Below are 21,888 nucleotides of genomic sequence, written 5' to 3' on the forward strand. Positions count from 1 at the left end.
GTGGTTGTAAAACACAGAGATGAGGTGCTAGACCTAAGGGTATGGGAGAACCACAATTTCAGGGACACTCAGGAAGATCTGGACTTGACTAATATTGGAAGGAGAGATGGTTACTGTGTGGGGACCTGGATATAATCTTATGACTGCTTTTTTCCATGCCTTAGGGTCTAAGGATAACTCTGGACCCGTGACTGCCATGATTCTCACAGATGATCCCAGATTTTGGCATTCTGAGCAATGGCAGGTACCACTGGACTTGTTCTGAGACCCTTCTCCTAGAGGATGGCCAAGGGGCTCGTGAGGACCTATGCCCTCTGGGCTGTAGGGGGCCTTGCTGGGCTCCATCACCTGTACCTTGGGTGGGACAGCCACGCACAGCTCTGGATGCCCCTGGGGGGCGGGGCGGGGAGGGATGGCCTAGGCTGGCTCTGGGAATTCTGGAAGCTCCCGAGCTTTGTTGCTCAGGCCAACAGACCCCAGCGGCAGAGGCAGAGTTCAGGAGGGGGGACACACCCTTTGAGTCCCATTCACTTTGCTGCCCAGATGATAGTGGGCATTTATTTTGGCCTGTGGCTCTCATTAGCCTCTCCTTCATGGGCAGCTTCTATATTGTGGGCCTCCCACTGGCAGCTGGCTTAGGGGTTTTGCTGATGGCTGCTGTTGGTAACCAGACCTCAGACTTTAAGAACACTCTAGGAGCAGCGTTTCGTACTTCCCCTATTTTCTATGGCCACCCCATAGCCATCCTGCCCACCAGCTTGGCTGCTGGCATCACAGCCCAGAAGCATCGCCTCTACAAAGCTTCAGTTGGCTCAGAGATGCTCAGTGTGCGGCTCTACTGCCTGGGCCTGGCTTACCTTGCTTTCACATGCCCGCTAGCATACAGTGCCCTCTGCAACACGGCTGCCGCCCTTAGCTATGTGGCAGAGACCCTTGGCTCCTTCTTCAGTTGGTTCAGCTTCTTCCCCCTCTGTGGGCACCTGATGGAGTCTGTCCTCCTTCTGCCTTACTGGGTCTAGAAGCTGCTGGTGGGAGATCATGGCTTCAGCAGCGGCTACTTCCAAGAGTGGTAAAAGCTCTATGAGTTTGTTCACAGTTTTCAGGATTAGAAGCGTCAGTTGGCTTACCAGGTAAGTTTTCTTCCCTCTCATTCCTGTCTGGAATGGCTCCGGAAGTGAGGCTAAGCCTTTTTTGAAAATATAAATTTATTTATTTACTTTTGGCTGCCTTGGGTCTTCGTTGCTGTGCGCGGGCTTTCTTTAGTTGCGGTGAGCGGGGGCTACGCTTCGTTGCGGTGCGCGGGCTCCTCATTGCAGTGGCTTCTCTTGCTGCGGAGCATGGGCTCTAGGCTTGTAGGCTCAGTAGTTGTGGCTCATGGGCTCTAGAGTGCAGGCTCAGTAGTTGTGGCGCCCGGGCTTAGTTGCTCCGCGGCATGTGGGATCTTCCCAGACCAGTGCTCGAACCTGTGTCCCCTGTATTGGCAGATGGATTCTTAACCACTGTACCACCAGGGAAGCTCTAGGCTAAGCCTTATTGGAGCAGGTACTGTAATGTGGAAGTACTGTTTTCATGTCTGCTGGGTCAGCCCCTGGAAGGGTGTCCTGGCTTCTTTGGGCTTCTGTGTGCAATGGGTGAAGGTTCAGAGGCTCTAACAGGGAGTGGGGAAAGATACATGTATATTATTTACTTTTTATTGAGGTATAACATATATAGAGTACGATAATTTTATATAGATACCTATGTAACCACCACTCCAATGAAGGTATGGAATATTTCTAGCACTAAGAAAGTTCGCTCATACCCCTTCCCAATCTTTCCTCCTTTCCTGGGAAAAAACCTCTATTCTGACTTCTATTACCATAGATTAGTTTTGCCTATTCTTGGGCTTCATATAAATGGAATCACTCAGTGTGTACTCTTTTGTGTCTGAGTTCTTTCATTCAACATTATGTTTGTGAGATTTATTCATACTGTTGCATGGGATTATAAACTGTTTGTTTTCATTGTTGTATAGTATCCCATTGTATGAATATACCACAGTTTATCTATCCACTTTTGTCAGTGAACATTTGGGTGGTTTCCAGTTTGGGACTATTCTGAATAAAGCTGTTATAAACATTCTTGTACATGTCTTTGGTGGACATATATGCTTATTTCTCTTGCAAGGAGGAGATCTTGTCAGGGATGCCAAGTTCCAGGTTGGAAAATGAGCATCTGTGATTAAAAGCGAATCCTGGTTCTTGCCATGAGATCCAGAGGTTGTCCATGTTTCAAAAGGCTGGAATTCTAATCTGAGGTTCTGTGCCTTTCCCACCAGCAAGTGGAAGCCAATTCCGGCCTGATTTAGGAAGGGAACAAGGAGAGGCTCAGGAGCCCTGACAACTTATGAGGTTCTAATTTGTTAGCTTGTGTCTCCCTAAGGTTTTGGGTCTCTCAGAGGGGGCAACAAATGAAGAAATACATTGCAGCTACCTGGAGCTCGTGAAGACCACAATTGGCACCAGGTGGAGGAAGCCCAGAGGCACTTTCTGGAGATCCAGGCTGTGTATGAAGTCCTGAGTCAGCCCAGGAAGCCAACGGGATCCTGCAGGTGAGAAGAAACTTCCCTTTGAGGATGGACTCTTCCTGGCACAGCTGAGCAGCTTGTCCCAGCCCAGCTTTGCCCACATGAGGCATCCCAACAGTGTTTAAGAAGCTGTCACTTGCAGTGGAGATGAGAAAACCTTAAAGGGGTGAGAAAGCTTTTGTGGTAGAAGAATGTATTTATGTTTTGAATTTCTGAATTCTTGGCTATCGTATTCCTGATTATTTTTTCTTAAAATGAGATAATGCAATGATAGACATATTATAAAACCAATAAAATATCTTTTAGAGTCTATACCACATTATTTCACCCCTGGCACATTGATGGATGATGGAGGAAGTTTACTTAACAATTTTTTTTTTAATGTGCAAAGCACTGAATTAGGTGATTGAAGAAAAATATAAGGGTTCTAATATTTCACAAGGTGTCCTGTGACAAGAGGGATTTGATCTATTCTGTGGGCTACCAAGGGGTAAGACTGGGGTTAAGTTTCAAAATTTCAGAAAAATATTTTAATTCCATTTATAGGAGAACTTTCTAGGAGCTATACTTTTCCCAAGAAGGAACAAGCTGCTATAGGGTAGGGGGGTAGAGTGTAATCCCCCTATCACAGACTCTTCTGCTTGGTGTATTGTGGAGAGCCCTCAAACTTTACACAGGTGGTTCGACTGGCTGAATTGTCAGGTCTTCCTGAAACTTGGGATTTGATTCTGAGCTACACACCTTGCTCCCTCATTGTTTACAGTCCATTGGGCGATAATAACACAGGTACACAGATATCAAAGTCTGCCCCATTCAGTGTTCTGAACTGTGTCCTAAGAGGTGTAAATAGAATGCATTAGAAAATTGCAGAAGGAACAGATGACACTGTTTTATGGGGACTCATGGGAAAATTCATGATTTTATATCTCATATGGCTTTATGGGGACTTTGGGGAAACCCTAGGGAACCAACAACTTGAGAATCTCAAGGGGGCCTTATTTAATTCCCAAGTGTGGAAGGAACAGCCCAGGATGCCTCAGTTTGCAGAGGAAGACTGGAGACCAGGAACGCGATGTTAAAATTATGTACACTTACTCCAGCTTTCTTGCTTTTCTTTATTTGTGTGTACAACACTCAGTCCTTTTCTTTTTTCTGGAAGTTAACTCTGAGTGGTATATGTATTCTTTTTAAAATTTATTTTATTTGTTTATTTATTGGCTGCGTTGGGTCTTCGTTGCTGCACGTGGGCTTTCTCTAGTTGTGGCGAGCGGGGGCTACTCTTCGTTGTGGTGCGCAGGCTTCTCATTGCGGTGGCTTCTCTTGTTCGGGAGCACGCACTCTAGGCGCGCGGGCTTCAGTAGTTGTGGCACGCGGCTCAGTAGTTGTGGCTCACAGGTTCTAGAGCTCAGGCTCAGTAGCTGTGGCGCACGGGCTTAGTTGCTCCGCGGCATGTGGGATCTTCCCGGACCAGGGCTCGAACCCGTGTCCCCTACCTTGGCAGGCAGATTCTGAACCACTGCACCACCAGGGAAGCCCCGGTATATGTATTCTTAAAAAGTAAAATTATTTTGGCTAGTTTTCCCTACTGATTAAAAAAAAATGGTCAGATCAATTGAGAGGAATGAAATTTGTAGATGTGTTTTTTTTTGCATCCATATATAAAAAAAATTTGCCAATGAATTTATATACCATGATTTTAAGACCAAATTAGGGACTTCCCTGGAGGTCCAGTGATTAAGACTCCACGCTCCCGATGGAGGGGGCCCTGGTTTGATCCCTGGTCCGGGAGCTAGATCCTGCATGCCGCAATCCCGGTGCAGCCAAAAAAAAAAAAAAAAAAAAAAAAAATTAACTTTCACACTTTTTTTTTTACTATTAATTTACTCAAATGTTTCATCATATCAAGTTATTTTTGTTTTTTTGTCAGTATTTTTTTTTTTTTTTTTTTTTTTTTTGCGGTACGCGGGCCTCTCACTGTTGTGGCCTCTCCCGTTGCGGAGCACAGGCTCCGGACACGCAGTCTCAGCGGCCATGGCTCACGGGCCTAGCCGCTCCGCGGCATGTGGGATCTTCCCGGACCGGGGCACGAACCCGCGTCCCCTGCATCGGCAGGCGGACTCTCAACCACTGCGCCACCAGGGAAACCCTGTCAGTATTTTTAAATTGAAGTATAGTTAATTTACAATGTCACACCTTTTTAAAGTCAGAAATTGATATACATTTCCTTTGAAGAACATAATTTGTCAAATTATCATGTGGCATTTTCATAGGCTATTAATTAGTAATTTATTAACATGTTATGTAGTACTACATCTGCAAAATGTAAATATATTAAAAACAGTCTATAAGGAAAAAGAAACAAAAGAGTGATTGAGGTTTTACTTGATTTGGAAAATTATTTTACTGTTCTCAAATTTTCTTATGAGTTTTTGTTATAAAAATATATTTTAATTTATTCAAACAGGAACTATTGATGAGCAGTTTCTATTTTTCCAACATGAGCAACGCTACAATAAATATCTTTAAATATGTGTATTGGTGCTTTTTGTTTTTCTAAGGCTAGATTCCAATAAGTGATAATGCAGGGTCAAACAGAATGTATGCTTTAAATTCTGATTGATACTGTATCAGGTTACTTTTGGAAAAGACTGTAAACAATCTACACTTCCACCAGCAGTACAGGTGGCCCTTTCTTTGTAACCGGTATGGACTGTTATCTTTCTTTTAATTTTTTGCCAACAAAAAATTGGCATTGTTTACAGTCCATCTCACCCCATTGATGGGTGAGAAATAGTATCTGATGACTTCAGTTTGCCTTTCCCTGACTCCAAGTAAAGTTCAGCATCTTTCCAAATGTTTATTGGGCCCTTGCATTTCCTCTTCAGTGAATTGCCTGATAATTTCATCTACCTTTTTTTTTTTTAATTGTGTTCCTGTTTGTCTCTGTGAAATCTATTTTCTTGGTATCCTTGCTTGTTAGGAACCTTAGCCCTTCATCGTATGTGTTGGAGATATTTTCCCCCAGTTTATGGATGGTCTTTTGACTTTAAGCTTGGGTTTTAGAGTCAGGAGGATTAGGATTAGGATTTGAATCTGGTTCCATGATTTTTTAGCTCTGTGATCTTGGGTTTCTTTAGCCTCTTAGAGCCTTAGTTTCCTCTAAAATTGAGATAATAGTACGTACTTTTAAAGAGTTGCTGTAATATAGAAGCTAGCACATGTAGAGTAAGCAAATATAACTAGTTCCCTTTCAAACTCTTTTCAGCCTATGTAAGGAAATAGTACTTGAGTGTCTAGTGAGTTACTGGTATAGAATGAAGGTTCTACCTGTAAGGATGAATTTTCCTAGAGTGTATTAGTTTATTTTGTATTAAAAAAAGGTCCTCTTGGCTTCCTGTAAATCTGTGTATGAATGCTTGCAAATAATGGTTAGAAAGAAATAAATAGGAATGATGGATTGTATTGTGATGGTAGGGTTACAAGTGTTCCCCTCCCCTTCTCTAGACTCTCTTGTTTTATAATTAAGAAAATTCCAGGACTTCCATGGTGGTCCAGTGGTTAAGACTCTGCGCTTCCACTGCAGGGGGCATGGTTCGATCCTGGTCGGGGAGCTAAGATCCAAAATGCCTCACGGTGCAGCAAAAAAAAAAAAAAAAGAAATTTCCAGTCTTTCTTAGCTGTTTATGGGGAACCAGGGAAGTGGTTTGGGTTTGGTCATTCTCGGACTATCATTTTAAAATGGGGCGGAGCTCCTCTGGGCCAGTGATTATAGCAGAAGGCCTCAGAATGCAGCAACTCTGAGGGTAAGATGAATTTAATGGGAAGGAGATGGGGAACTCCTTGTAAGATGGCCCTTTTTACCTGCAGATTCTCCTTGCAGAATTCTTGTCATCCTTTGACAGATTCATTTCAATTAGGGAGGCTGTTCCCTGACATCTGGAGTCACAGTCCTTCTATGCCGAAAAGCAGGGGTATTTATAGTTTATGAAACGCTGCAGCATAGGTCTGCTGCCCAACTCTTACCCGCATTGGTCACTTCAGTGTGGATTGGTATGAAGCTTTCCATAGGAGAGAGTTTGTGGGTGTGGGCTGGGTTACTACGTAAGAAGTGAGAAAGAGGTTAAAGAATGTTTACCTCTTAGTAGGAAAGACTGTTTGATTAAACCATCTTTGGATTTCATCTTCCCTCTTGTCCTGGCCTGTGAGCAGGTACTGAAATTGAGTGCTTCCCAGGATTAGGCTACCTACCCACCCCCAGAGGACATCTAATAGCCAGTGGTGTAGCCCAGCCATTTTTTGAAAACAAAGAAATGGCACAAATCATATGAATTTAGAACTTTTGGAAGGAAATTCTGCTTTGCTACCAGCCCTAGAATATTATAATCACTAAGACTTTTCTGGGAATGTGCTTCCTAAAGGACCTGACATAGTGAAAATCAGCTGAAAGCAGAAATTCACTATAATTATTTTTAAAAAACGAACTAAGATATTAGCAAGTGAGAGGTCTTCCTTATTCTCTACCTGGGTTGAGGTAATGAAATCCAATGATGCTGTACTCTCCCACTCCCACGAATAAAAAGTGTATAGACCCTTTAAAGAGTTGGAAGGGAACTGAGAAGGCCTCTACCCGAAGTACCTATCCATAGCAGGATCTTGAGAATAGCCTGCCTCAGAGATGACCAATTCTGGCTTTTGATTTAATTGGAAATCCTCTACCTGTCCCACCTTTTGGACATCCTTAACTGTTGTTCTTTTATTAGACTGAAATTTGCTTCCCTGAAATTTCTTTCTAGATCTGCCGTCTCTCTCTCTCTCTCTCTTATTATTATTATTTTGGCTACGTCACGCCGCTTACTGAATCTTAGTTCCCCGACAAGGGATCGAACCAGGGCCCATGGCAGTGAAAGTGCCGAGTCCTAACCACTGGACCGCCAGGGAATTCCCTAGATCTGCCACGTCTTGCTGCAAAGAACAAAAACCAACAAAAAACCCATTCTTGATAAGAACCTGCCCTTCACCTCATATCCTTCTAAAGCTTTCCTTTTCTAGATTAAACATTGCCTTGTTTAAGGAAGCACTGTAATTTGGTAGAAAGAGGATGGGTGGAGAAGTGACGGGGGTGGGGGGGGTTTGCTTCTGCCTCTTGCGTGAACAGCCTGCTGACTTCGAGGAGCCACTTCACCACTCTGGGCCTCAGTTTTTTCCTTGTAAGGTGAGGAAATTGGACTTAGATGACCTTTAAGATTGCTTTCCACACTGGATTCTGGGTTTCTAACTGTTCGACTGAAGCTTGTGAGAAATGGTTTGGTTTTTCATCTCTCTGCCCTCTTGTGGACACTGTCTTGGGAAGAAAATAAAATATTTAATTGCTCAAAGAACAATATAATGGCCACCCCCCTATCAAAAATTCACCTGTATCAAACTTTCAGTTTTCATTTATTCATGATGTCTTTTAGTCCTCATCCATAAATGTACATATCATATCAGGAATATAATTTTATAGTTTTTTCTCCTCCCTGAATCATAAGCATCATAAGCATTTATATATATTACTAGGAAGACTTCATATATATATACATATATATATATATTTTACTGAGATATAATTCACATCACGTAAAATTTACCCTTTGAAAGTAAAAAGTTAAGTGGTTTTTAGTATATTCATGAGGTTGTACAACCATCAACCTTAACTGCAGAATATTTTTACCACCCCAGAAAGAAACCCCATACATAGGGACAATCATTCTCCATTCTCTCCTTGCCCCCATCCCTTGGCAACTATGAATCTACTTTCTGTCTCTATAGATTTGTCTATTCTAGACATTTTATATAAATGGAATCATAAATGTCTGCTTTTCTGTCTGGCTTCTTTCACTTAGCATAATATTTTCAGGATTCATCCATGTTGTAGTACGCATTATTATTAAATATTTTTAATTTTTTTCAAATAACATAATTATACTGAAATGCTGTATAATATTACCTTCTTGGGAGACATTTAAGCTATATATACACACAAATATACACACACACCCACATATATATATTTGTTGTTATAAAGAATGCTGCATCGATATTTTCATGCTTCTAATTCATCTAGTCTCTTGAATTATTTCAGAATAAATTCCCATGCGTGGGATTACTGGGTCAAAGGGTATGAACATTTTTATGACTATTGTCAATATTGCTCTTAAATTGCGGTGCCCAGAACTAAATGCAATTCTCAGATGTGTTCAGACAGAACAGGGTACTGTGGAGCTATTAAGTCCTCAAGGTCTGGACAATATATCATCCTTTAAATCAAGCAGTCTAAGAATTTCTTAGCTTGTTTTTTGAGGGGGTGGTTTGCTCATGGAGCTTATAGCCAACTAAGGCCTTTAGGTCTTTTCCTAGGCTCTGTGTCTTCAAGCTGCGTTTGCACCTACTCTAGGACCTAGGAGGCTTTTGAGGACTCCCTGGATGGAATTTCTTTCTTTCTTTCTTTGTTTTCTTTTTTCTTTAGCAGTGGGTGGTCCTAACAAGCTAGCAGGAGGTCTAGGTTTACTGCAGTCTTAGCTGAGAACTGCAGGTGGCGCCTGAAGGCTGTCACAAGGGTAAAATATGTCCACTTTTTTTTAGAATCTGGTAGTGGTACCTCCTTAGTTGGTTCATTACCAGAGTTCAGTCCCTTCCTTTTGTTGGGAAGGTGAGAGAAACTGTGAAGTTGTCTTTGGGTGTTATTCAGGTCAAACTCCAAATGAAGTATGTTTTCTAGATGTCATTTGATCTCCCCAGAAACTCTGGTGAAATCTCATGTTAGAGCTTTGCTTGAACACAAATTTCATGCCAGTTCACACCCTGAGAAGCTGCTTTTTTGGTTTCTCTTCATGTTCCTTGCCATCTTTTTCTCTTAGTCATTCCAAGGGATTGAAACTTGTTCAACTAACTGGTTTTGTTTGTTTGTTTTGCTAAGATGGGTTTTGAACAACAAATGCAGAATATTTATATAGGGTTCCAGCTAAATGTGGTTTCATTTCTTTCCTTCTTTGGCTGTGTCGGTCTTAGGTGCAGCACGTGGGATCTTCGTTGCTGCGCACAGGCTTCTCTCTAGTTGTGGCACGCAGGCTCTAGAGCATTACAGGCTTCATTGCCCCACGGTGTGTGGGATCTTAGTTCCCAGACCAGGGATAGAATCTGCGTCCCCTGCATTGGTAGGCAGATTCTTAACCACTGGACCACCAGGGAGGTCCTCCCCTTTTTTTTTTTTAATGACTTTAGTCAAGGTCAATTTTTTTTGTTAATATTTATTTATTTATTTTCCTTACTTTTTTGGCTGCATCGGGTCTTAGTTGCAGCACGTGGGATCTTCCTTGAGGCATGCAGGATTTTTCCTTGCGGCACGTGGTCTCTTCGTTGTGGTGCTCAGGCTTTTCTCTAGTTGTGGCATGTGGATTTTCTCTCTCTAGTTGTGGCACGCAGGATTCAGGTCGCGTGGGCTCTGTAGTTTGCGGCACGCAGGCTCTCTCGTTGAGGCACGAGAGCTTAGTTGCCCCGGGGCATGTGCGATCTTAGTTCCCTGACCAGTGATCGAACCCGCGTCCCCTGCATTGGAAGGTGGATTCTTTACCACTGGACCACCAGGGAAGTCCCGAGGTTTCATTTCAATAGTTTGTTGCTTTCTTCATTTTCCTTTTCCTTTTCTTCCCAATTCTCTTCTTTCTCTCCACCTCTCATCCATCTGCTTACTTGCAAACTATTAAAACTTTCAGCAAGACCTTGGATTTTCTAGATTTAAACCTCAGTGATAAGTTTCAATAGAATAGAGAAGTGCCCTGTGTGGGAAAGTTGGAAGGGAATGATTTTAACCCATTCTGGCCAGACCTTAAGTCCATTTCTGGGCTAAGAAAGGTTGTGGGGAACATTCTCTGCTGCGCAGTGACTAAATTAGCATGAGAGCCTGACTTCCAAGCATCACTTAAAGGGGCATTTTTGGGCTTCCCTGGTGGCGCAGTGGTTGAGAGTCCGCCTGCCGATGCAGGGGACACGGGTTCGTGCCCCGGTCCGGGAAGATCCCACATGCCGCGGAGCGGCTGGGCCCGTGAGCCACGGCCGCTGAGCCTGCGCGTCCGGAGCCTGTGCTCTACAACGGGAGAGGCCACGGCAGTGAGAGGCCCGCGTACCACAAAAAAAAAAATAAATAAATAAAGGGGCATTTTCCTTACCATCAGGAGGTCAGGCACCTTTCAAATGATTTAGTATCAGGAAAGGAATGGGGAGGGTATAGAGGAAATATAGATGTCTTCTATTCAGATATTTCCCAATCACAGATCTGAGGGCCAGTGAGGCTCATGTTACTCCCCCACCTCTCCTTCCTACCCATAACCACCAGTTTGGACTTGGCTTCTGTTGCTACTTTCTCGTTTTCATTCCTGGGGTCCACAACAGAGAGTGTAAGTTTACTGCTTTTCTGTGTAATTTGGGTTGGAAAGCACTCGCTCATTTTATATTAAGTGACTGGGAACTCTGCCTCTTAGCAGGTGATTTTTCTTGTACAGCCAAGAGACTGATCATTTCAGACCCATCTCCCTTCAAACTCTAATTCTTTTCCAGCAGTGTGTTTTTTGTTCTCATGTTTATGTCTTTGCTGATGTCACTCTTCTTTTCTATAATCCTTTTTTCCCTCTGCTAATCCAAATCTTTACACTTCTTTTATGATCCAGCTTAAGGTTTATCCCTAAGTGATGCCTTTGCTGATTAAGTCCATCCCCAGTAATCTTTCCTCCTTGAATTCCTTCAGCAGTCTTGTCCAGTTTGTACCATTCTATCAAGCATTTTCTTACATGTTGCCATATAATCATTCTCTATCTCACGTTTTTAAGTCTTGTCTCCTTGACTATACCAAAGGCCCTTGACAGCAGGACTGTCTTCTCTCAATGCAAATAACAGGACATTTACTAAATATGGTAAATTGCTACTTAAGGGAGTCCAGGTTTTTTGAGCATGAGCCACCCGTTTCTTTGCTTGGCCTTGCAATAAACCTTTCCTCCAAAAACCAACCAAACAAAAACCCCCTGCTATTTAACAATTTAGAGCCTCGGTTTCCTCATTTGTTAAATGAGGACAATGATGCTTGCATCACAGGGTTGTTGAGACATTCAAATGAGATGTGTTGAGGGCACTTTCTAAACCATAAAACATTTTACAGAGGGTGGCATTATCACTTTAAAAAGTGGTGACAGACTGTATAAGTGAAAGAGCATGCTGAAATTCCATGCATGAACTTTCAGTAAAGCAGTATTAGTTATAAATCTCACACATAGAAACAAATTCAATTTCAAGTTTTTAATGAACCTGCAAGGCACTTTCACTGAACTGAGTGTTTCAAATCTGAGTTTTGGTTCTGACATTGCCACTAATTTCATGATTTAACAATTCAACCTTTGACAATTTAAGGCCTTTTGCAGCTCTAAACATCTGATGCACAACTGAATTTGGGTATGTTACCCATGTCTTTGAACCTCAGTTTTGTTATCTATAAAATGGGAAATTACAACCTAATCAAACCCCCTTTTTTTTTTTTTTTTTTTTTTTTTTGCGGTACGCGGGCCTCTCACTGTTGGGGCCTCTCCCGCTGTGGAGCACAGGCTCTGGACGCACAGGCTCAGCGGCCATGGCTCACGGGCCCAGCCGCTCTGTGGCATGTGGGATCTTCCCAGACCGGGTCACGAACCTGTGTCCTCTGCATCGACAGGCGGACTCAACCACTGCGCCACCAGGGAAGCCCCAGGGAAGCCCCATCAAACCCCTTTAATAGAACTTTATAAAGTGGCTGTTCAAAGAAACATTAATCCTGCACAAAAAGTTTCCTTGGGGGAAAGCTGCACACTATATACTACATTCCCTTCAATATTTTTTAAAATTAATTTAAAGTTAATTAATTATTATTATTTTTTGCTGCATTGGGTCTTCGTTGCTGCACGCGGGCTTTCTCTAGTTGCAGCGAGCAGGGGCTATTCTTTGTTGCGGTGTGTGGGCTTTTCATTGAGGTGGCTTCTCTTGTTGCAGAGCACGGGCCCTAGGCCCGCAGGCTTCAGTAGTTGCGGCACGTGGGCTCAGTAGTTGTGGCTCTGGGCTCAGTAGCTGTGGCGCACAGGCTTAGGTGCTCTGTGGCATGTGGGATCTTCCCGGACCAGGGATCGAACCTGTGTCCACTGAATTGGCAGGCGGATTCTTAACCACTGCGCCACCAGGGAAGTCCCTCCCTTCAATATTAACAATGCACATTATCATGTTAAATGCTCTGGGAAGTAAACCAATTTATTTTTATTTTACCCAGTATCTCCCAAACTTACTTGGACCTGGAATAGTTTTTTCAGATAACATCTATTCAGCATCCCATGAAACTAAATTTCTAAGACACACAGTGTGGACTGCCAACATCAATATTCTTAGGTATCAGAGGTAGTCCAAGCAAAGGGAAAAGTACACCCTTATGAGATATTCTCTGCTGGTCTTCATGCTTGTTGTGGTTTGCAGCTTCACCTTTAGTCAACAGAGACTTTAACTTCAGCCTCTTTTTTTTCCCCTAATAAAAACATGGAATCTGACAATCCATCACTTAAGATACAAAATATCAACTCAAAGAAAAACATGATAAAAGTTCTGATCTCAAGAATCTATTTGAAAATATTTTAAATTAGGTCGTGTTAATTTCTGCAGAATATATCTGCCAAGGTGACGACTGTGTCATGACTTACCTTTAGTTCTCATTTTGCCTCAGTCATTAGGTAACCTGGGATAAATCAATGCCCTTAAGCCAAACTAAGACACATGGATGTTATTTCTAAATAGTCTTCTGTTGTAATCCATAGCAGTTACTCTAATCATTTCAAAAATTTGGTTGTTTTTGTGTTTTCTTCAGAGTAGGCCACAGTATTATATGTTGAATTTATTACAGCATTTCTTTTCCTCCAATATAATTTATAGGCAGCTTTAAAACAATTTGCCACTATTTTTTTTTTGTTTTGCAGTACGCGGGCCTCTCACTGTCGCGGCCTCTCCCGTTGCGGAGCACAGGCTCCGGACGCGCAGGCTCCGGACGCGCAGGCCCAGCGGCCATGGCCCACGGACCCAGCCGCTCCGCGGCATAAGGGATCCTCCTGGACCAGGGCACGAACCCGCGTCCACTGCATCGGCAGGCGGACTCCCAACCACTGCGCCACCAGGGAAGCCCCCAATTTGCCACTATTTTAAATGCTTACTTTGTTTTATTGTGAAGTATAGCATATAAAATGGAAAATGTGTATGTAGGATAAAGAACAATGATAAAAATAATCTTTATAGCTCAGGTCAAAAAGGCATTTTTGAAACATTTGCTCAATGTCCTTTTAGAGAGGTTGAGTGCTGCGTGGAGAAAGGGCGAAGGTGGACCGTGATTGCAGTACCCCTCTTGCAAATTCCATTCAACAAAACATATGCTCTGTGTGACCCACCCTTCTTGGAGGGCCACTATGTCTTGAGTAAAATCCTTGTGAAGAGTCTACCCTTGGGCTTCCCTGGTGGCGCAGTGGTTGAGCGTCCGCCTGCCAATGCAGGGGACACGGGTTCGTGCCCTGGTCTGGGAAGATCCCACATGCCGCGGAGCGGCTGGGCCCGTGAGCCATGGCCGCTGAGCCTGTGCGTCCGGAGCCTGTGCTCCACAACGGGAGAGGCCACGACAGTGAGAGGCCTGTGTACCGCAAAAAAAAAAAAAAAAAAGAGTCTACCCTTACTGTCAGCCCAGGGACTTAGCAAACTGTTCCTCTCGACAACAGAACTCTCTCTTAGAGGAGATATGATTCCATCTCATTCGATTTCCAGTGATGTTTTGACAGCTCTTATAGATCTGACCTAGGCATGTTCCTTTATCCACCTCCCTTCTGTTTGAGTGGCATATCCACATACAAAAATTCTCTCCCATTAGGTCAGGGACTTTCTTAGGAAAGGCGTTATGTCTTTCCTAATAGACTGTAAGGTTTCCAAAAGTGGGGATTTAATTTTCCTCCCAAAGAAGAAACTATTGGCTTGGCAAGCAGCATCAGGCCCTCTAATGAAGGCGTTTCCCAAGTGACTTTTGGTAGGTGAAACCAGTTATGGAATAAGATCTTGGATCCTATTGGTTCAGGCCCCATTCTTTAGTATGAAGTTTTCTATTAACCAGGGTAATATTATCCCATTCCTACACTGTATGTTCCTATACTACTTTGCACTTTTCTGTTTCAGCACTTATCACATGTTATAGTTAATTATTTACTAGCTTTTATCCTCCATTACAACTGGATACTCTCCTTGAGGATAATGATCTAGTTTTGTGTTTTTTCTTAATTTTATTTATTTATTTTTGGCTGTATTGGGTCTTCGTTGCTGCACGTGGGCTTTCTCTAGTTGTGGGGGCTACTCTTCGTTGCGGTGTGCAGGCTTCTCATTGTGGTGGCTTCTCTTGTTGGGGAGCACGGGCTCTAGGCACAAGGGCTTCAGTAGTTGTGGCACACGGGCTTAGTTGCTCCGCGGCATGTGGGATCTTCCCGGACCAGGGCTCGAACCCGTGTCCCCTACCTTGGCAGGCAGATTCTGAACCACTGTACCACCAGGGAAGCCCAATGATCTACTTTTATTCTTTGTAAGTGACCCACACCTAGAACAATGCCTCCCACTCACTGGGTGGTCAATTTAGTAAATGAAGAGAGAGCAGGTATTTGGATGGTTTGCTTCTATTTGAATCTTTGAAAGAAGATTCAATAGTAAGCAACACATGGTGTAGCGCCCTAACTAGTTGGATGACCTAGTCTTCTGTTTCTTTAGATCTGTAAATGATATATGGTTGTATTAGGTTAGGCATTATTAACCAGGGGCCAGTGGGCTCCAGAGGATTTTTGACCCTTCCACTCCATGCGAGGTTAAAAACCAAAGGACCAGATGACTTCGTAGAGATGTACTAGTACTGCAACTCCAACAACAAACCTGTGGAAACCAAAACTACATTGTGACTGTGGTGTCTGTACACACTCATATATACTCTCTGGCTTGTTGTTGGTGCCTGTCCAGAGCCCCTTATGCTTTGGCTTCAAAAGACAAGAACATGGGGACAGATTCTGATTAACCTTTTCACTGCTGATTGTCTAAATGCCCAGCCTCTAGCCACTCCCAACAGATCGCTGACCAGTTGGCAGTGGGGTGAGTGCTTCATACATGGAGAACACTGGCTGGAAAGGCGCGCAAATATTAGAGATGGTTCTGGCCCCGCCCGGGGTGCTTGGGAATCTAACCGCGAAGACAGAAGAGTATTTAACAGAAAGATTCGGGCAATGTGACCACAGCCGCGTAGGGGGATGCAGACAACTTAGTATGCCAGAAAACCGACGCAGAAATGGACTTGGGCCGTGTGCCTGGCGGACTAGGCTGAGAACCCTCAAGTTACTCCCGAATTTATCTTGTGCCGGGCCTGGGAGGCGCATCCTCCCGCCACCACTCCGCATCTGCCTCTATGGATTCCCAGGAGGCTGAGCGGCCGCGAAGTCCGGACGTCCGGGCGTTTTCCGCAGCTGGTGGCTCTGAAATGGACTTTTGGAGTAAAACTTGGGTCGGGAAGGAGGCAAAGTGGAAAATGGTGTTAAGTCGTCGGGGCGGAGTCGTAGTGCCGAAATGGACAGCAGCCTGGGAGACAGAATCCCGACCGGGACCTAGTGAGAAAAGCCCCTCAGCAAGGTTCCCCTCCAGGCGTCTGCCTTCGGCAACCTCCGGGGGAGTTTCGGCTCTTTCCGGCAGTTCCAGCTCGGGCCCTCCACTCCTAGCGCGCGCTGTCTCCCCACCCCACGCCGCCCAGCTCCTTCTGGGCACTGGCCATTCTGCACGCGGGCGCGAGCCCGTGTCCCACCCGTCCCCACTTCCATCTAGTTGGTTCCCGACCCACTCTTCCAGCCCCTTCCCTTTGTCGTTCTTCCCAATCCCCAGCGACGCCTGCGCTCCCTGAACTCGGGCGCGCGATCTGGCGGGCGGTGCGAGGTGCAAGGGACCCGGTCACGATAGGAGCGGCAACCCGACGGATTGGAGGCGGCCTCCGACCCCGCACCCCTCCGCGCGCAGATCCCCGGCTCGCGGGCCGCCTCGCGCCCAGGCCTCGCTCGCGCGCCCGTTGGCTGCAATGGCCTCGAGCTCGGCGCGCCGGGGTCGCGCCGGCGCGAGCACGCGCCCTGTGCGCTGGCTGGCTGGCGCGCACGCGCCCGAGTGGGCTGCAGGGCGGGGCGAAGAGCTCGAGCTCCGGCGAGGTCGGTGTGGATCGGCTGGCCCTCCGGGCCTGAGCCGTGGCTGCGATTCCCAGCCCGCCGCCCGGCAGAGGAGGGAAGAGAGGAAAGGGGCGGTTGGGGCGGGGCGGCGTCCGGCTCCGGGAGAGCTGGGGGAGGAGCGCGGCGGCTACGGCGGCGGCTCTAGAAGAGGAGGAGGCGGCGGCGGAGGAGCTCCTTTCCTCTTCTCAGACCCGGGAGCGTCCCGGACGCAGAGCCGGAACTGGGGGACACGGCGACTGCGGGGGCCTGGGGTAGGTGAGGCTGAGGGTGCTGGGTGGAGGAGTTGGTGGGGGATGAAGCGGGGCACAGAGGTGCAGAGAGCGGGCTTGAGGGAAGGCACAGGGGGAGGGGGCAGTTGGTGGGGGTTGGGGTACCGAGAGGAGGGGGACGTGAACCCTTTGGAACCTGGAGTGCCCAGATGGTGAAAGGTTTCTGTGGTCAGTGGGGCGGGCCGAAGCACACGGGTCCGAGTTGGGGGGTTTCCGGAGGCATAGGCCAGGGAAACAATGGAGTGAGGGGGGACTCTGATGTGAGCGTGTGTGGGGTACTGGATTTTAAGAACCAACGAGAGATCGAAAGGAATGAAAGAATGGATCATTTGGTATGAGAAGTACGATGAACTGGGAATTCAACGGGGATGCGTAAGGTCATCTGCGTGGGTGTCCGACGTATTTAGGATTTGGGGGCAAAGTGAGATTTAAAAATAAGAGGTGGGGGGCATTCTTGGAATGGGGGAGCGGGAAACGGAACGGAAAATAAAGCAAAATGGGGCAGAGACATAAAATATATGTGGTTTGGGCTTGAATTAAAGCAGAAGGATAAATCCAGTTAGAGAGTATAAGTTAGGTGGACTGGAGTGGCATTTTTCTCCTAATTCATCCAGGATGACTGGGTTCTTTTAGAAGGTGGATCTTTCTCTGGCATGTCCCTCTGCCAACGAGTACAAGCCGCTCTTTTAATAATTGGTTATCATTTATAGTTCATTTCATTGATAAAGCATGCTTGTAATATTTATTTTCCCTCTCTATGTAATTTACCTGCGGTTAATGAAGCAGGAGAGGACAGGTCACTAAAAATAGGCATCTTGCTTTGAGTTTGGTCATTGATAATGCAGAGTTTAGGGTGTTTGGTCATTGATAATGCAGAGGTTAGAGTGTTTGGAGGAGAACCAAGAGTTTGTTTTCATTTAGACTAAAAGGTGATGAGCAGACTTGATAAAATCTAAGTTATCTGTACTTTGTTAGAATTACAGTTTCTCACTGAGAAATGAGCATGTACCATCTGCTACTGGTTTTATGCTTGTGGGGAGAGTTTGGATTCTGCCTCAAGAAATTCTTGATGCTGATTTCAAATTATCAGGCTGCCTTGTACCTTCCAGTTTGAATTAAGGTGATTTGAAAATATTGTGGGAAAGTATATTTGGGGTTATGACCTTTGCATTTCCTTGATACTTGGATTTCCAGACCAAATTTTGAATGGTACTAGGTACAAGATTGCTGATTTTGAAATTGTCATTACCATTATGTGTTCATAAATAGTACACATTAAGCTTTTTATTTTGGGGAGCATTAACGTTTTGCTGACTCATCTAAGATATCTGCGAAGTTTTCGGTTTACATTTCTCAGCTAGGTCTTGGATAGTGGCATTATACTCTTTTATAAAAGTCCAAAAATAATGATCTAAATGTCACTTTTCTTCTATGTTATAAAAACTGAACAAAGCAAGAAGTGAGTGCAGTTTCCTCATTAGTGATAATGAGGCTCTTTATTGACCTCTTACGGTAGGCTAGGCAAGGTGCTAAGATTGTTTTGTGTGTATTATCTCATTTAATTTAATCCTCACTATCATTTCCTATTTTATAAATTAAGAGATTAAATAACTTACTAAGGTCACAAAACTAGTAGTAAATAAAGCTGAATTCAGACCCAGCTGTTTGATGCCTTTAAATCTTTCCTGTTGTTCTGCCTGTTTTCTCCTCCTGATCTTGGTTGAAGTACAAGCAGCATGAATTGGTTGAAACCTGGGTTTGATACAGTGATTTAGGCAAAGATTGGGTTGATGGGCTACATCTGTAGTTTATGGAAGGTTTATTGCCCCTGTGATTTAACAAATCTTTGGGGGCCCAGATAATAGGCAAAAACATCTTCTTGCTAAGGGTTTGTCCTGTGAGCACACTTAATTTTCTGTTCAGTCTGGTGTACTGCTGAAGTACTGTGCATACGTGGCACTCTTCCTTGTAGAAGTCAAGACAGCCAGTTGTGGAGCCAAAACCAATTAACTCTGGAAAACAGTCGAAAACTGCTGAGTGCTCAAGTGCCCTCCAAGCACCTGTTGAGTCCACAGTTGGTACTGGCATTATGTCTAAATATAGACGGGATCCTCTTAGAAACCAGGAGTAAAACAACTAGAACAGAGAGAAACAGCTGGGGCCTGAGGGAGGAGCCAGAGCTTAATGGCCACAACATCAGCATAGCCTGTGGAGGCTGATTCCAGGAGCAGCAAAAGCTACAGATACTAGTAAATTGCAGGAGGGGAGGGAGTTTTGTTGTTGAGCATTTAGGTATTCTAGGGACTGAACTCACTGTGTTTTATATATATTACTTTATTAGATCTTCAAACAATCCTTATAAGGTAGTTGTAAGCATTTTTCTCATATTTCAGATGAGGCTTAGAAAGGTTAAGTAACTTCATAATGGTGGTGAAAGAAGTTTGTATTATTATTATTATTATTATTGTATTGCTGCTTGCACTTTCCATTTTAGAGCCACCATATTAAAACTGGGAACTTAAAGTCACTCTTTAGGATCCACTGTGCTCCTTTGTTAGAAGTAAAACGGATTATTTCAGTCTTGCTGCTTACATTGGAGCCTGGAAGGTAAAGCTTATATTTTTCTGATTTAATTGTTGGGAAGGGGAGCCCATTCATTATTTAGCAAACAACCTCTTACAGAATATAATTCACCTTCTAATATATCTTCTCATTCATATATACCAATATATGATATTGATATATATATATCTGTAGCAACATGAAAATGGCATGTCCATCCCTCCTATTCTGAGGTCTGGACATTCAGGCAAGTCATCTAGGCTCTGGAGGATGACAGTGAAGCATGCTTGTTGCAGACTCTTACCAGTTTTCTTGATATGTTTTTCCCACAAAGGTTTGACCATCATTCTTGCTTGGTTACTTAAAAAAAAGTTGTGGTAAAATACACATAACATAAAATTTGCCATTTAAACCATTTTTTAAGTCTACACTTCAGTGGCATTAAGTACATTCATATTGCTGTGTAACCATCACCACCGTCCAACTCCAGAACATTTTTATATTCCCAAACTGAAACTGCTGTTAAACAATAACTCCCCATTCCTCTTTTCCCCCAGCCCCTGGCAACCACTATTCCACTTTCCATCTCTAGGAATACTATAATTCTAGGCACCTTACATAAGTGGAATCATACAGTATTTGTCCATTTGTCTCTGGCTTATTTCACTTAGCACAGTGTCTTCAGGGTTCATCAGTGTTTTAGCCTGTGTCAGAATTTCATTCCTTTTTAGGACTGAGTAATATTCCATTGTAAGCATATACCACATTTTGTTTATCCATTCATCTGTAAATGGACACAGGTTGTTTCCACCTTTTGGCTATTGTGAATAATGCTGCTGTGAACATTGGTATACAAATATATGTTTGATATCTGTTCATATGGTAATCCTATGTTTAATTTTTTGTGGAAGTTTGGTGACTTTTAAACGGTGGTTGTAGTGTGTTCACCTGAAGGTTCACCTGACCTTATGTTCGAGAGCTGCTGTTTCCTCTGCTGACTTTCTGCACAGTTTGCCGGACACTTGCACTGGAAATGATTCAAAAGGAAATGATTTATCCAGTGTTCATGGCTCTCTCTTAGCTTCTGTCTAATTATATTTATGTGTCAAGACATCTGGCAAGCACATGAAAATACATTTCAACTTAGCAATAAAAGTACTTTTGAAAATCGTGTAGACGGTTCAGTTGATGAAGAAAGTGGGAGTTTCTGTTCTAAAGTATGAAATGTATCCAATGTGGAAGGAACCATTTGTTATATACAGATCTTTCCAGTCATACCTATAAATGTGGATGATCATTTTAAGAATTTTATTTGTATGTATATTTGAAAAATGTGTCAATAGTGTAGAGTATCTTCAGTTCACTTGGCTGCCTTTGACTGAAATTTAGGGTGCTTTTTTTCATTTTAAAATGTTTTACATGTATGAGCTGTTGGTTATTGCTTACCAACAGAAGGGATATATTGCTTATATCCCTTCTTTATTCATTGAAAAAAGTTTGAGTGCCTACTATATACTTTAAATATTTCAAGAAGGTAGCTGTAATACAGGAAGTACTGTTTGAGTCCATTTTTTTCTCCTTCCCTGTATATATTTGAGAGAGAGAGAGTTGTCACATAGTACCAGATATAATAGATTGAAATATCTGCAGGCTGACAGTGAACTGTCCCTTAGGATGGGTCTAACCTCCAATTTCATTTTTTCTAATTGTCGCAGGAGGTTAATTACACCTGCGTCTTGCTCCTTGAGTTACTGGGTTACAAAGGGACTTCAGGCTCACATGCCGTTTTCTGGGAGCCTCATAGGAGTCTTAGTGAGCTCACACTTACCTTGGAGGTGGTCTGTTGGTTCTGAAATATTTTTCCAGAAGAATTAAAATTTATATACACTTTAGGTTGCTGATATTAAGGATTGGCCAGAAGCCAGCATTTACTCTCTATGTTCAAATCCACCATAGCGGCTGGTTGTGGTGGGTTCCTGAAATATACATCCATCTTCTACACAGATTCTGCAGCAGCAGCCCCAGACCCTTAAAATATTCTGTAGGGTCTGAGAACATAACCATCAGCTTAAAGGCAGCTTCTGCAGTCATTGTCCTATGACTAATTTGTGGTTAGGGTTACACAGGGATTCTTACTAGTTCAGACCTTAAATGACAACCTTGGATTGTTGGTAAGGATTTTTATATT

The 21,888-nt window shown here is 43.8% G+C and overlaps 2 protein-coding genes across 3 annotated transcripts in view; both read left to right on the forward strand.

Moving 5' to 3' along the window:
- The first annotated feature begins 172 nt into the window (after positions 1-172).
- DNAJC22 (DnaJ heat shock protein family (Hsp40) member C22) lies at positions 173-2,612 on the forward strand. Its single transcript, XM_027108196.1, is given in 4 exon segments — positions 173-565; positions 568-1,130; positions 2,422-2,482; positions 2,485-2,612. Coding segments are annotated over 4 exon segments (1,035 nt in total). The 5' UTR covers positions 173-282.
- A 14,248-nt stretch (positions 2,613-16,860) lies between these two features.
- Positions 16,861-21,888, forward strand: part of SPATS2 (spermatogenesis associated serine rich 2) — a 136,268-nt gene continuing 131,240 nt past the window's right edge. Inside the window, exon 1 of one of the 2 annotated variants that reach the window (XM_027106174.1) lies at positions 16,861-17,124. The gene's annotated coding sequence lies outside the window, so the exon portion shown is untranslated. The remainder of the gene's footprint in view (positions 17,125-21,888) is intronic. The other variant, XM_027106173.1, reaches the window with a different exon arrangement.

The sequence above is a fragment of the Aethalodelphis obliquidens genome, unplaced genomic scaffold, assembly GCF_003676395.1.
Source record: "Aethalodelphis obliquidens isolate GAN/ISIS:26980383/991018 unplaced genomic scaffold, ASM367639v1 scaffold8, whole genome shotgun sequence".
Classification (NCBI taxonomy): domain Eukaryota; kingdom Metazoa; phylum Chordata; class Mammalia; order Artiodactyla; family Delphinidae; genus Aethalodelphis; species Aethalodelphis obliquidens.